Raw genomic sequence first — 16,698 nt, 5'->3', positions numbered from 1 at the left:
GGAATGCAATAATTGATATGATCCACTATGTAAAATTTAAAAAAAGGGACAGTAATTCTTGAAAACTTAAAAATAATACTTTTTAAAATTATAAAAATGTATTATATGTGGATATCTTAAGAACAGAATTAGTAAACAGTTATAATCATATATTATTGGAGGTAAAATTACGCCCTTGAATTCTAATGCTTTTAAATAGTTGAGAATAGCTTAAGAAAATCTCGTCTCAAATATTAAAATCTTAAAATTATTATAATCCAATAGCCTTTTCATTGCACATTATTTCTCATATTAATGGTTACATATTAATTATCATTGCTTATTAATGGCATTTTAACATAAAAATTAATGAAGGACTTAAAATTAAGAAAGATAAAAGAAATGATGTTGAAAATTCGTAATCAATATGAATATTTTTCAAATTATACAAAGAACGAAAGTATGGTCAAAACTGCAAGAATATTTTAGAATAAGCCATGTTTCTGGCTCTATGGGAACTCTAGAACACTCGCTAATTTTTATGAAATCCCTTTGGTAATAATTTTTGGTGAAATTAAAAAAATATAGTTTTATAATATGTGATAAATTTGGTAAATGTAAAAAATTTAGTAATTGTACCATGATATCTTAGAGCATGCACTTTTAAATTATGTATTTTTTACTAAATGTATGGTTAAATGAACTATAATCAGTAAAACCAGATTTTTTGGTAAATTATTACTATATGAACGGAAAAATTACCTAATGAATGATTTAAATACCACATATTTTAGCTCATTACCCAGAATTATGTTTTTTCTTCACTAAAAATGTCACTACCATACTATGAGGTAATTTTACTAGAATTGTTTTCTCCTGTGTTTAATATCTCAAAATCTTACACTTAATATACTCTATTCATATATAAGACGGCAAAGAAAAACAAAATAATATGGTAAAAATTGTTTCATAGACTGTATCAAACTGTTTATCATATCTGTGATATTATCAAACTGCTAATTGTGAAACCCATTTATCAACTGTTCTCACCTAATACGGTTAAACAACCAAAATTTTATTGCACCAAATAGGCCAACCTGATGAAGTCACTTAGTTCCTTGCAAATGGGTACTTGTTATAGTCGAGAGGGCTAAGCTGTCTCATGACCGACAGAACGGGGGTTCGAGTCCTATTCACAATATTTCATCCATTCCCCTTCACCACATGAAGAGTTTCCAGTGTCCTTCCTGCACTCCCCGATTTTTGACTTTGGGCTACTAGAGTACAATACTATCTTTTGCGGAAAAATGGCAGCACCACACAGCTGCTAAAGTATCCCCAATGTCCGGATAAATTTCTTTTTACAGTTTTGAAACCATGCCAGTCGTAAATGATTTTAAAACTGTAAAAATTAAGAAATGTTCTTCGGCGTAAACTTTACGGTCAATTGGATGGACTGACTTTTGTCGGTTATTTTAACATTATTTTTAGTATGAAAATTCTAATAATGTAATATTTCAGTTTTGAAATTTAGGAAACATATTTATTTGTATCGTATAAATAAAAGTATAATTATTATAAAGATTATTTAATTAAATACCATTATGAAAAATTCAGTCAATAATGTCAATCAAAATTTCAATTTTTAAAAGCAATTTTAACTACTTAACCATTTTAATTCCAGTCTTTTCTTCTTTATAAAAATGTTCTTGTAATGTTTAAATAACTAATCCTTATTATAGCAAAATGTTTTATAATTTGTATTTTAGCACCAATTCCATGAAATATTGCTCATTTCTGAATTGATCAGTATTAAGTCTTGAATTCTCGTATGAAAGTTCTGTGAGAACTATATAGTTGCGAAAATAAAATTTCTTTTTTCTTTCTTAAAGCAGATGAATCAGAGAGTTAATTGGAACAATATTAATATTTTGATCAATATCAATATTTTAATTCATGATTGATGTTGAGTAATTTATTTTTAATAAATGGATTCATAGAGAAAGTTCTTTTATTAAATTAAGGGAATTGCCCCAAAGCAGTAGATTTATTTCATGTTAGGTTGATCATCATTATGATTATTTTTCAGTAACTTCAATAACAGTCTTTATTAGATAGTCTACATTGTAAGTATATTGATATTGTGCATTGTACCGGATAAAAATAGGGTATTAAGTACCGGCATTTTTCATGCATCATCCGTAAAATATTATTCCGTAATTTTTGCAGAAATATTTATTTAATGAAAGTGATTTAATGATTTTACGGTAAGTATCACTGTAAAAATTACGATATTACTGTAAAAATTACGGTATATCAGATCTTTCTTCCGCAACATGCTCTAGTAAAAATAGATTTGATAATCCCGTAATTTGATTCGGAATTTTTTACGGTGAACTTCAAAGTTTTATTTTACACATGTTTGAGACTAAAACTCTTAAAATAGGATGAACTTACGCTGCTTTAAATCTCTGGTTGTTGGAGAAAAAAGTCTTTGAAGATAAAAATTTCACCATAAAGTCAATGGTTAATCGATTTTATATTCAAGTCAAGTTTATCCTGCGCAACTTTAAATATTTTTTGATTTTAAGAACATGCAGAAGGGGGCAGGTCAGGCCCTCAAAAATAAGATAAGATACCCATATACTGTTGGTTAAGAAAAACGGCCTTCGGCAGTGTAAAAGTTTATATATATATATATATATATATATATATATATATATATATATATATATATATATATATATATATATATATATATATATATATATATATACAGTCAAGCCCCGCTATAGTGAACCTTCAGGGGACTGAAATTTTGGTTCACTATATCCGTTACGCAGGCAATTTAACTGATGGTTCCCAAACTGCTCCCTTTTATTACGCATTATTCAAATAAATGACTGAAAAGTATTATGTAGTAGCAAAATATGCGTTATTTTTCATTACTCAGCGTCTTACGTACAAAAAAAAATTTGTAATCTTTAGCTGATGAGTAATCCTCAACATCAGATATGGAAACACTTCCCGACTCTCAGATAATTTTTTCTGAATTTCTGTTATTCCGCCTTTTAAACCTGTCTAACCTGCCATTAAAGTAGTATCCTAAAATCGCTTAGCAAATTCATCGACATTTGTCCAGATACTGGAAGATTGCGGCTTCTTCGATTGGTGAACTTTTTCAGTAATGCTTCTTCAATATCCTTGTGATCTGCTTTTCTCAAATTTTTTTCTGCCATCTGAATTTCTTTTCATGAGCAGAAGTTATTAATTGCGTATTTTTCCATATGTTACAAACTGCAGATTTGGATAGTTTATATTCCCTGCAAATATCAGCTTCGTTGCATCCATTTTCAATTTTTCTGATTATGTCCACTTTATCATCAATGGAGAACGTCTTAAGTTTACTGCTCGCTATAGTTAAATTTGAGACACTTCTTTGCAGGATTTTTCTAACTGAACTGAGAGCAAAAGGGAGTTGAAATGAGAGACTTATCAACACATATTAGTGTCCAACCCTTAGACCAATTATGAATAATTACTCATTCCCTCTGACAGAAAATTCATAATGATCCCACTGACACCTTACAGGTGCATTAGGGATGAGAAAGTGAGATAAAAAAAGCAAACAAGAAAAATGCTTATCGCTACATTTCCCTCTGTAGATGGTTTTAAAAATCGATATGTGTATTTATTTTGAAGTAGAAATTTCAAAATCATTACAAAAAAAATGAAAAAAAATCAGCTGAAGACAGAAAAAAGTTCATTATGTCCAACTTCCTCACTTTTTTGGTTCACTATATCCACAAAAAAAAACATTATCCATGTATAGCAAGGCACGGGACCGAACATTTCGTTCACTATATCCGGGAGTTCACTATAGCGGGGTTTGACTGTATATATATATATATATATATATATATATATATATATATATATATATATATATATATATATATATATATATATATATATATTATAATTTTTTCATATCTAATTGTTGTTAAAATCATTATGAATTAAATATTTAAATTGAAGAATGAAATAAAAATGCACAAGTTTTGGCATCACTTTTAATGCAAAAATAAAATCTTCCCGAAAATCCGGAAGAATATGCTGCCATGGCGTACAATTTGTAAGCAACGTATGCGGAAACTAAACATACACAACTCATTATAATTAAAAAATAAATTTCTTATAATTTATTTCTCTTAAGATGTTTATTAAAGATGAAATTTTATATTTAATTTTAATCCATATGCGTAAAATAAGGGCAGGGGCTCTAAGACTTATAACAAAATCATGGTAGGTAACCAGGAGAAAATAAACCCCGGAAAACTAAATATAGTAGCATAGGTAAAATGTTCCTTTAAGTATAATTCAGGAAGTTTTAAAATCATATATTGCAAATTTAAAGTGCTTAAATACTTTGAAGTGATGCAAGTAAAAGTAAAAAAGAGGTACTTAACCTGTTCTTGGTATAACGTTTATTAAAGATGAAATTTTTTGTTTATTCATATGCGTAAAATAAGGGCAGAGACTCTTAGATTTAAGAAAAAAGGAAATTGAATGGTGATCCGGGTTAAAAGCAACGAAGGAAGACTTTAAAAAAATTTGTATAGGTAAAAAAATGTTCTTTTAAATAAAAGTCAGAAAACTTTAAAATTATTTATTGCAAATCTGAAGTTTTTAAGTATTTCGAAGTTATATAAAGGATAATAAAACTACGAAAAACTCCTTATATTCTTACAAAAAGCATCCTAAATTGCAATAGGTCAAGAAAACAGTCTACCTTAAATCCATGACTGACATCATGAAGGTCGTTTTTAATAATCTGCCAATCTCAGTTTATATTTTTGTAGGATTTTCTATGGGTTAATTGTTGAATGCTTCACGATTTAAAACAGTTTCACTTTTTTAAAATAAGTTTAGCAATGAATAAATAATTAAACGGAATTTATTGTTAAAAGATAAGACTTATCGAACATTTAATTTTAACAAAACCTGACATTTTAAATAGTAGTTTTTGGATGAATAATTTATTCTCTAAATTGAAAAATACTCATACTTTCTTGTACTTCATATTATAAGTATGCCATATATTTTCATTTTCATTTTAGTGAAAGATTGTTTATTATATTATAAAGACCACATTTTTGTTGACCCAGTGAAAAATTTTGATGAAAATTCCGAAAATAGTATTATTTTATTTCTTATGAGTATAATTCTGATTTTACTCTTAAAAATGATGCAAAATATTAAATATATCCCTAGAACTTTAAGTGGGAAACTCAAGACATTATTGTTATATTCAAATTTTTTTCCAACGCTGGCAATTTTATATTAAACTGACCCTTAGCATTGTTTCTGTGTAGATACATAGCAAGTTTCTAAATTTCTACTTTTTACGACAAATTCACAGAAACATCTTTTTTCTTTTATTGAAAGAATGCCGTATTCACCAAAAACAGTCTGTAAATCATTATGTTACTTCAACAGTTTCAATTATTAAATGCTTTATTAAACTTTATCATTTAAATAAAATTTACACATAAATTATTAAGGGGTTCATGTTTCTCTGATATTTTGATACCATTATAGGACATATATCTCTTTTATAAGTAAATTTTGAAATGAAATGAATATTTTCTTTAGAGAATAATTTCAACATTTCGAGAATTTTTATTTCTTCGACAATTAAAAATAATGTGGAACATTAAAACTGTAGTACTTTAAGAGGGGGACTTCGGGTATTATAGTTATTACAGTCGAACTCGCTTATAACGAGCTCGGATTTAACGAGAACTCGGATTTACCGAGGGAAACGAGAATATTTGGTTGGATCAATGTTAAGTCTATGGAACAGAAGTCGCTTTTAACGAGAAAGACCCGGTTTTAGCGAGCAATATTTTTCTGTCTTGCAATCTTTTTTCTCATCTTTCTAGTCTTATCTTTTTTTCAAAATTATAAGAAATGCGCGCGAAATCAAAAAAACCGCGAACTGAAACTTAATTGCCCTTATCGCTCTAATCTGAAGCATGGGAAAAGTCACGTGAGAGTAGGCGGAGGCGTATCGATTTCGTGCCTTATCGGTCATGACCGATAAAAGCATTTAATTAAATTTAGTAAGTAAGAATTAATTTATTAAGCAAGAAAAGTATTTGATTAAATTAATTAATGTAAATAAAGTAAGTAAGTAGTAATTAAATTTTAAGTAAACTCAATCATTTGACCTCCAAAGCCCCCCCCCCCTCTTCTGGTTGCACGCCTGCCGTAAGGACCCGTTTATTACGAGCACTCGGATTTAACGAGTACAATGTTACGGTCCCTTTATGCTCGTTATAAACGAGTTCAACTGTAGTTACATTTTTTCAACGATGAAAATTTTACATCAAACTGATCCTTAGCATTGTTTCTATAGAGATACATTGCAATTTTCTAAATTTTTACTTGCTAACACACAATTCACAGAAATATCTAATTTTTTCTATGTAATGCGCGCCGTTTTGCATAAAAACAAACTGAAAGTAGTATGTTGCTTTAAACTTGTAAATTATTAAATGGTTTATAAAACTTTATCATCAAATTAAAATTCCCAATAAAATTATTAAGTAGTTCATGCTTTTCTAATATTTAGTTGGGACAACTATCACGTTTATAAGTAAATTTTTAAATAAAATGAATATTTCTTTTGAGAAAAATAACTTTTACAGTAGTGAATTTTTATTTTCTCGACAATTAGTCAAAAACAAATGAAATGAAATCTAAATAATTTGATTGAATGAGTTAGAAAGAAATCTTTAGCTATTTAGATTATTTAGGTGTGGGTCATGTTTAAAGAATATTTTCAAATAAAGCGCGCTCCCTAATCATGAGGGTCGGAAACATCTTGGGCTACAAAAGTAGTGGTAGTTTGTAAAATGTTAAGGGAGCCTTCCACCCTCCAGACGAGCATCTGCGCGCTCAACACTCAAATCGATGCGCGAGTCACGTATAGTTCTGAGGCGGGACGGCCGATAGTCACTGGCATCCTTCTCTAGATGCGGTGACTCGAGCATCGGGTGAAGATGAAGATCCCGATCTTTGCATCCGTCACTCGGTAGAGTTAGTCGTAAGGTGAGGGTACATGTGCTACCGACATGAGCGTCCGCAGGGTGAGGGGATCTTTTCGAGGATCCCTCAGACGATACGGAAGTGTGGAATCCGCTAAGAAACCTGTACGTCACTTTCAGTGGATTTACAGGAAGGGAGAGTGGAGGATCGCTTACGGTGAGTTACTTCTTTTGGTTGACCCCCTCCGATCGATCCCCCAGTTTTAGTACCCCTCAACAAGAAAAAGTTGCCTGCAACTTTGCGACCCGTTCAAAGCTGTCCTGCACATGAGAGAGAGCACTCAGAACTTCAATATCAACGCTTATCTCAGCGTGATTTTTTTTCTATATCTAAACATCGTATACATTTCTTTCCGAAATTCTAAAGCAATTTCGAAAAATTTTCTTCTCTCGAACTATGGCACTAACCCAAGAATGAGTTTAACCTTGAAGAAGATCGCTTTTATGAATATATTCATCATTTCGAGGAACTTTTTTTTTTGCAGGAGTAATTCTTCTTTCATCTTTATGGCCCACCTGTTCCACTCAAAGATGTAGAAGATACTGAGATACTTAGTTATTTTAGAGAACTTTGGGTTAACTTTGAGTCGAACCGTTGTAAAAGATTAGATCATTTACTACTAAAAATAATTTATTAAAAAATAACTTCATGCATAAAGATAATCAGATTCTTTCATGATTAAAAAATGGAATACGTTTAATAAATAGCGTAGTTATATATTTAGTTTAAATATTAACAATAAACATTAATCTAAGTATAGCTAAAAATGAAAATAAAATAACAATTATACCAATGAGCAATAAAGATTTTGTCATATGAAAACAGTAACAAATAAATATATTCATTTTTAATCATTAATTTTCAAATTTAACATTGCAATGTAATCTATGAATAAGTTTAAGATAATCAGCAAAAGCTAAGTAATTTTTTTTAATTGTATGTTTGATTAAAAAATCTACATTTCAACAATGTAAATAGTTTTCACGATGAAGAAATTTGAGGTCACTATTTGTTTTTAATATTGTTTTAAATTAGAAACAAATTGTTTGGACATTCCTGTAATAAAACAATGCAGAATTTCAGAGCAGTTGAAGGTTTATTTATAAGTCCTGCAAAAACATTAAAACAAAACGGTATTTTGAAAGGATATTGTTTCAATGTTATAACTTAAGAAGATGGCACAATGAAAATACAGCATTTTTCAGAAAATTTTATGAGTATAAATATTGTTTAAATAAACAAAAAAAAAATTTTTTTTTTAACAATTATTAATAGACGAAAAGCACACACTAGAAGTATTTTAGTTGTGTATCTGCCTTTGAAAAACTTTAATATTCAAAAGCTACAACATGCAACTCGAAATAATTTCTTAATGCGCATTTTAATTTGCTCAGCAGTAGTCTAGCTGAATCTTTAGCATGTATCAAGAGCAATAAAGTAGCTGCTACTTTCAGTTAATTGCTTAGCTAGCTGCAATATATTTTCTTTATTTTAAGCACAATATTTTGTTTATAATTTCAATTTTTACCAAAACAAACAGTTGTTTACCGTTTTTATTTATTTAACAACTGTAGCCAAGTTCTCATTAGCTCATGACTTCAGATTTAGTTTTTTTAAGTATAAAAATCTCACAAATATGTATGGAATCATTTAAAAAGTTATAAAATTTCAAATTAAATCCGGTTTAGTTGAAAACATAAAGAATCGAATCGAAACATATTTGGTTGTAAGAAAATGAATTTGAATTGAAACTGAATTATTTGAAAGCCCACAAATTTGAACTAAATTTGGGTAAGTTTTAAACATTCATTTATGAATAAAACCCGTTAGGCTGAAAGTAGGAAAATTTTAATTGTAATGAGTTGAGTTAAATTTTTTTAAGTTTGAATTGAAACCGGCAAATTTGATTTACAACTGCTTAGTTGAAATGCTGAAGTCATACAAATTTCAGTTAAAACCGGTTACGTAGAAGGAATGAAATTTGAATGCAAACGTAGTTAAGCAATCATACTGATATGAATTTAAACCCGTATAGTAGAAAGCATACAAATTTGAATTGAAACTGGGTTAGTTGAAAGCATACAGATTTGAATTGAAACCGGATTATTTGAAAGCATAAGAAACGAATCCATTTTTGCATTTTGATTGTTAAAAATAAACGATCTTTTTAAAGATTTTTTTGAGGAATAAGGCGAAAGATTTTTGTTTCAATAAGATAAACTGGAATATTATTTTGCAGCGATAAAACACTTTTACTCTCACATGTGTTTGATAAGTTTTTCTTTCCTTCCTGCGGGTTTAGGCTGTGTTTTCGTCAAAGCATAAAACAGTGACACGCGCTGGGCACTCAGTCACAGCAAAGTGTTTGAGTATTGTTACTGATTAGAACATTGTTAAACCATAAAGATAGCATCTACCTGGTTACCTCACTCTGGTTGGACGACCATGTCCTCTCTCGGTGACTACTTGCCAGAGAGGGTATAAAGAACACTTAAAATGTGGAGAACATCCATAGTGAACATGAGAGTGGAAAAGGGATCATTTCGTGAGTCCTTCAAGCATTATGAAAGAAGGGAATCTACTAAAGTATTGAGTCCAAATCGACACTTTGAGTTAATTTTCAAGAATGGACAATGGAGGATTATTTATGGTGAGTGCTTTTCACTTCAACCCTTCAAATTTGTACGTTTTTGAGGGATGGGGGATTGATTGGTGATTTTTGATTAGTTTGAAAGTAGAAATTATATATAGATATTTGTATTAAAGTATTCAATTGAGGTCAGTAATTTGTAGTAGTGCTTAAGAGAATAAAATACCTTTTTAGCATCATGAAAAATAATATTTTATTTACAATCGGAACTTGATTATAATTAACCTGAAATTATGTTTGGTTTCGTCACTTAATGAATGATTTAAAATATATTCACCCTCAGGGGTCTATAATATTTCTTGGAAACAGGGCCGATTATTAGGAGGCAGAGTTTTGCTTTCATGAAATTGTTTAGGGACAGTAATTTTTATTTTAATATTATCTAAAAATGGAAAATTGTTTCATCTATAATTATTGTATAAAATTTTAATGCGCGGACATCTGTACAAGTGAGAATCATATTACATACCTCCATAATCCTTTTAGCTTTTGCAGACTAATACCAATGCGTAATGGACTTTTCTGGTTCAAATATTAAGAGGGATATGATAGGAAATGAAGAAATTAAGAATGTTTTGTTCTGATGTTATGTCCAAATGAAACTTTTTTTATTTTCCAAAAATATTCAGGTTTAACGTTACAAAACTGATTGAATTTAGCAATTTTACTAAAAAATTAGTCATGAGCTACAATTTTTAGCACCTCCTTTCACTGGTAATTTCCAAATACTTTTTACCATTAAAAAAATCTTCATTGCTATAATCTTAGCAAAAAGAGTTAGCATACTAATCTCGTGGAATTTTATGATATATTTTGGAATTCAGTTATTTGAGAAGAAAAGCGTTTACAAATGTTCTAAATTTGAACGCAAAGAAATTATTTATTTAATTTTTAATAGTTATACCTTTGGGTATATGTCATGGATGTCTCAACCTATATCAATTAGTTAAAATTCATATTTTTAAACATTCAATTAGAAAAAAAAATCAAATTTAGTAGCATTTTGAATTCAAGTAGCATTTTGTTTTAATTACATTATATGGAGATATTGTTAGATAAACTTTAATATCTGATAACATTTGTAACATTATTTATATTTTTACAAACATCAAAAAACGCAGTTTATGTTAATGAAACATATTGTCTAAATATTACTGCAAAGCATAATTATTTGTTAATTGTTAATTTTTTGAAACAAGTTCTTTTGAAATTGCTTTATTACTGCAGAAAGGTATTTTGTTCTCTTACGAAAATAATAATAGTAGAAGATTTGAAAAAGTACTTGTTGAAAATTTTAATGAAAGCTAGCTTTTTACTGGAATATCATGAGCGTAAACATTATTTCTTTTATATTATGTGTTTTAACAATTGATTAATTTTATAGCACTTTAGTAGTTAAATGCATGAAACGCTTTTCTTCTTTCTTTATTTTGATTAAAATAAACAAAATCACAGGGTGATTGCTGCAAGAAAAATTTTATAAGCTTGTCTTTTTTCTCAAAAATAGTAAGTCTCTAAGGCTTCAGTTTCATTTATTTACTGGTAATAATGTTATGACTGTGTTAAAAGGAAATATTTGCATGTTTTTAATGCTTGCGAATTATTCATACTATGGAAATGTTAGTTATAAAGTTCTTTCATACACTTAACAAAAATTTCCGAGGTAAAAATGCATAATTTTGCTTTGCAAATCAAGAAAAATGTTTGAAAACACTATCAAAATGTACATGAATTTGAATTCTTGCAACAAAACAAACTCATAATACATATATAAGCATTCTCTAAACAATTAAGAAACGGAAAGTCATTGAATAGCATGAAGATAGTTTATTAAAATATAGATAAATATTCATTTTTATGTTACATACATTGATGCCGAATCCCATATTTTTTCTTACATACAAATAAAGGTTGAGGGCATGTAAGAGAATATGAAACATACACTATGCATTAATTAAATACTCTATTTATTAGAGGAAGTTTATTTATTATGAAATACTTGTTATAAAATAATGTGAAGTAATTTGTTTAAATATGGCTAAAATGCCTGGTAGACAAGAATATTTCTATTCAGCCACGCTTACTAAATTATTAAATTTTTAAGCTGCTTTGATTGTAACTAAATATTTCTTTAAAAACTGACTGTGATAATATTTTTAATAAAATTGCGTTTTTACAAGGTAAAAAAAATGAACTTAACTTACGAAATTATTCAATAACACGCAATCGGGCTAATCGAATAATGTCTTAAGTCTTTAATGTAAGTCTTTACTATACAATTTCCAAGTTTACTAGTCACATTATCATAATTTTTGTTTAAAAAACAATTTATGGAACAAATTACTTTAAATTAATTTTTAAAATTTTATTTTCACATGTTTTATTGGAAAGCCTTTTTAACATTTTCCGTTATTAGTTTTCTTTAATATTGTGCTAAAATATAGATAATACTAAAATAATCTGAAATATGAAAATTAAAACAATGCAATTAGCGTGCGGCTAATACATTTTCTTTGTTTGAGGTATGAAGCTTTCTATGATATTAATAAATAAAAATAACACATCACTAAAAGGTATTTTACGGTAGTTATAAATATTTAAAGAGCTCTTATTGTTTTTCTTCGAAAGAAAGTATATTAAAAGCATGAAACTTACATTTGGCGTAGGAATTTTAAGACTTTCTTTTTCTAAACAGTTTTATTTTAAGAATATTTGGCGGTTTTTCAGACGAATGTTAAGATTATTATCAAAGAGTTGTTTTCTAAAAATCTTTTACAGCGGTTTGAGACATTATTTTTAATGCTGGCCGTGAGTTGGGGAAGCTATTAAACAGTAAGATCTTTTTTCAGACTTGAAGAGAAAAAGTTTTTTTTATTTTTTTATATAAAAGAATACCCAAATGAATAGCAAAATGTACGTTTTTTTCGATAAAAAACGTGCTAAGATGATTAATTTTTGATAATATAGAATTATATATGTTTTCGTAAAGAATTTATACTATGCCAAATGATGTATCTGGAATTTTAGCATTAGAAATCCCTGAAAAGTAATTGAAAATTAAAGTTGAGGTTATTATAGTAAAAAGTAACTATTCACCAATAGCGCGAATGGTTTGGATAAAAATGTTAAACTTGTTTACTTTTTTAAAAAAAGTGCTAAACAAATATCTTAGTATTTTAATTAAAAAATGCTGATGATTAGATTATAGTCAAGATATGTATTTTCGATGAAAAAAATTTAAGTTTTTTAATATTTTAACTATAAATTACTACCATTGTTTCATCTAAATACTGTACTATAATACCCATTGTACTATATACTCAAAGCAAATATAATTAATTTATTTGTCACAAAAAAGCTGGCAGAATTTTCAGTTTATTTTAAAGTAATGCTGTTTACATTTTAGTTTTTATTTTCTGCAATCTATGATTTTTAATTTTTATTTTAATTTCTTCATTTTTAATTTAAATTTAAGAAAAAGTCACCAGTAGCTTTGAATAGCAGTGATTACCAAATTTTTTAATTTTTACTTATTTAACAATTTTTACGTGTCAACAGTTTTTTCAAAGAAAATAAAATCGATAACAATTTGAAATTATACAGAAATATTATTTTTGTTTTAATAACTATTATAAGGCTATAAAAATGGCAATAATGATTTTTAAAATATTTTTATTATAATTTTCAACTCTTAAAAGAGTCAAAACTTTAAGCTTGCTTTGTTTTAAATTTTTTAAATAATTAAGTTCACTCTTCATGTTTCTCTATAAAAAGCATTGATTAATTGAATAAATAATGTTTTAAAAAGGAAACAAAAAATGATAATAATAATATTAAATTTCTTACAAATAAGATAAACCTATGTCCTTGACTTATATTTGAAGGTCGATTTCTTGGAGTGAATGTATGCCAATCAATATAAGGGATCTTTTTCTTAAGCTTTATGAATCCTCGGTGTACTTTAATTTATTACCTGCGGAAAAAAAGGCTAAAAGATTTAATATAGTTAGTCACAAACTAAATGTTGTAAATCCTACGTTGAAATCCTACGTTGTTAGTATTTTGTTTTTAGGAATTGATCAGTTTTGAATATGTGGTTTTGGAAACATCATCATATAAATTAGTTCATACATTTTAGTGATCTGAATTATTGCAGTTCTGTTATATATGAATAAAAATTTTTTCTGAGACGTAATTTCCTATTATTTAAAAGGATATTTTAATCTAGTCATTTTTGGACGTTAAATAGCTTGCTGATTTTATGTTGCAAAATGCGGTTGAAGTATGAGGTTTGATTTTGAGCTAAAAAGTTTAAAATAGCTATAAATTTTATGAGAATAAACAAAAACTAATCTTTGCAAAATATTACATATAATTTCAGTTATTTTTGCTTTTACTATATTATTTTTTCATTTTTAAATTTGTGTTGCTTTATTTTAAAAACTAAGTTTTGTGCAACAGTAAGTTGCTTTTTTGAATTCCATTCTTACGCTGAGAAAAAAAAGTATGGTCAAAATTGTGAGAATATGTTAAAATTTATCGAGTATTTGGCTCTATGGTGCACCAAAAACCTCTACAAGTATTACCGAAGCACTTTGGTAATAATTTTGATAAAATTAACAATAAAATAAGGTTTTATAACATGCGATGAAATGATGCCTCAGAGCATGACTTGAAAGCCATTTATTCGGTCCAACTAACTTTTCAGTTTAGTATTTTTTGCAAAATGTTTGGAAATAAGAACTATAATTCTGAAAACTAGAACTTACGGAAAACCGTTACCATATGATCAGAGAATTACTAAATGAAGGGTTTGAATACCGTGTATTTTGGTTTCATTAACAGAATTATGTTTTTTTAAAACAGAAATGTGATTACCATGCATTATGGTAATTTTACCAGAAGTTTTTTCTCTGTTATAGAATAAAAGATGTAGGTTAATTAGAATGTACTGAAATAATACAATTATTTAATTTTAAGTAAATAGATAATAAATTTTGACTATAACGTGATTTTTAGATAATTGAAATGTTTTAAAATAAATACACGCAGAATTTTAAATTTCAGAATAAGATCTTCATCTAAATTTTTTTTTAAATAAGCTTAGTCAAACTATTTAAATTTGCTCTTTGCCTTTCAAGTTAAACGAATTGTCGATTCAGGATATTATATAATTCAAATACTCCAAATCAGGAAAAACAAATAAAACAAACAGGAGTATTGTTTTTAGTGAAGCACGACCTGCTCTTTAAAATTATCTTTATCAGGAAATATAGCATAAAAATTGCATTTTGTAAATTATGTTTTCAATCACTTCAGAGAAAAACAATTTATTTACATGTCAATCTTTTTTTAAACAACAAACTAAGTTGATTAAAACTTTTCTTTTATTCATCTAATTATAGATAGCAGGTGCAATACTGTTTGTTCTATTTCTTTCTGGAAAATAAATTTCACATGTAAAATAACACGTTTAGATGTAAAAGCATAGCATGTTGTTATATCGTTTTAAATAAAGAATTTACTGCCGAATTTTTAGAATATCTACAGCGTTAAATTGTGTAAAAGTTTTGGCAAAGGAGGCATAAATAACAGTTTTATAACAATGCAGGTCTCTAACCAATTCAATAAAATATTAAAAGCCTCAGAGATAACCTTAAGAAATAAAATTACTTGTAACTGTTGATATTTAAAGTACTGAGTTACGTTTTATTTCTAAAATAAAAATCTTTATAAATACAAACAAATTAAGAAAAGTTTTCCCTTTTCTTAGTCTTAAAGAGTAACAAGTTAAACATCTGTCATTTCACTTGCTTTAATGAAGTATTAACTTACACGGTTGGCAAATTAAATTATCATGACAAAAACTCGGAAAAAGAGTATAACCTGTTGTATCCGAAAAATAGAACTTTTATGTTATTCGTCTTGAAAAGAGGGAAGTTGAAAGTGAGGAGAATTTCCGAAAAAAAAGGCATGGTTGGTTTTACGATCGTTTGGTTGTATATAAATTTCCTAAAGAAGTTGAGCGTGAGCCAAAAAATGACTTTTCTTAAGTCCTTCGAATTAGAATCATAAGTTATGCAGCAAGAAACCCATGTCAAATCTTTATAAGAATTCTTTAATTTCTTAGAAGAGACAAATTGTGGGAAAAATGTTACTTCAGAGAGCATTTTGTTGTATATTTTGCAAATATTTTGTCATAACACATATTTATTATAATATCTCTGAAAGCTATCATAAAATGTTCTTTTTAAGTCTTAGCTGCGAAAGAAATATTTTTCTTAACTGATAGCCCAATGTAAAAGAATATTTTTTGTCTAAGTATATATTTAACAGAAAATAGACTTGTGTGTACCCTGTACTTATTTTTTAATATTTACTAATTTTATAGGATAGTTTAAAAAGGAAAAACTTAAAAACAATAATTTCACGACATCGAACTAAGTATTCAGTAAAAATTTTAAATCATGTACAAATAAAAATAATAATTAAAATTCAACAAAATTTTATATTTTTATGGTAAAACATTGGGTTTTTGTAAAAATATTAGCTCAGCAAAAGGTTTTTTTGAGGTTTTTAATGCGTATTTTTAAAATTTTAGAATCGTTTGCAGAACGATTCTCACCAGTTTATAGATCATATTCTAGTTCTGAATACGATCTTAAATTTCTAGTTTTATTTATTCAAAGTGTGGATCTACTAAAGTTTTCGTTACTGAGTGTGTATTCATGTTTTTGGCCATCGAAATATTTTGATTTAGAAAATTAAACACTTGTCTGAATTTTTTCTTTGAGCAAACGAGTTTTAAACTACTATCAGAAACTAAATTCATTGTTATAAAACGTCTGCTTTTTATTTTTTAAAACTTTCATAATTCTAAATCTTCCTTCTCAAGTCGCAAATGAATTTAAGTGTTATTGCAATTTAAAACCTTCATTTAGAATATTTGAAAAACT

At 27.6% G+C, this 16,698-nt stretch overlaps 1 protein-coding gene across 4 annotated transcripts in view; it reads left to right on the top strand.

Moving 5' to 3' along the window:
* Positions 1 to 6,947: 6,947 nt before the first annotated feature.
* The window catches only part of LOC107453345 (solute carrier family 4 member 11), a 351,566-nt gene continuing 341,815 nt past the window's right edge, over positions 6,948 to 16,698 (top strand). The window contains exons 1-2 of one of the 4 annotated variants that reach the window (XM_016070143.4): positions 6,948 to 7,248; positions 9,395 to 9,742. In XM_016070143.4, coding sequence (XP_015925629.1) covers positions 9,589 to 9,742 — 154 coding nt within the window. In that variant the 5' untranslated portion in view covers positions 6,948 to 7,248; positions 9,395 to 9,588. The remainder of the gene's footprint in view (positions 7,249 to 9,394; positions 9,743 to 16,698) is intronic. The other 3 variants (XM_087155389.1, XM_071187398.2, XM_087155390.1) reach the window with 3 other exon arrangements.

The sequence above is a fragment of the Parasteatoda tepidariorum genome, chromosome 11 (genome assembly GCF_982258835.1).
Source record: "Parasteatoda tepidariorum strain Cologne lab strain chromosome 11, Ptep-v5.0, whole genome shotgun sequence".
In the NCBI taxonomy this organism is placed as follows: Eukaryota; Metazoa; Arthropoda; class Arachnida; order Araneae; family Theridiidae; genus Parasteatoda; species Parasteatoda tepidariorum.
The sequence above is the reverse complement of the archived record's forward strand: the minus strand, read 5'-3'. Positions and strand labels throughout refer to the sequence as shown.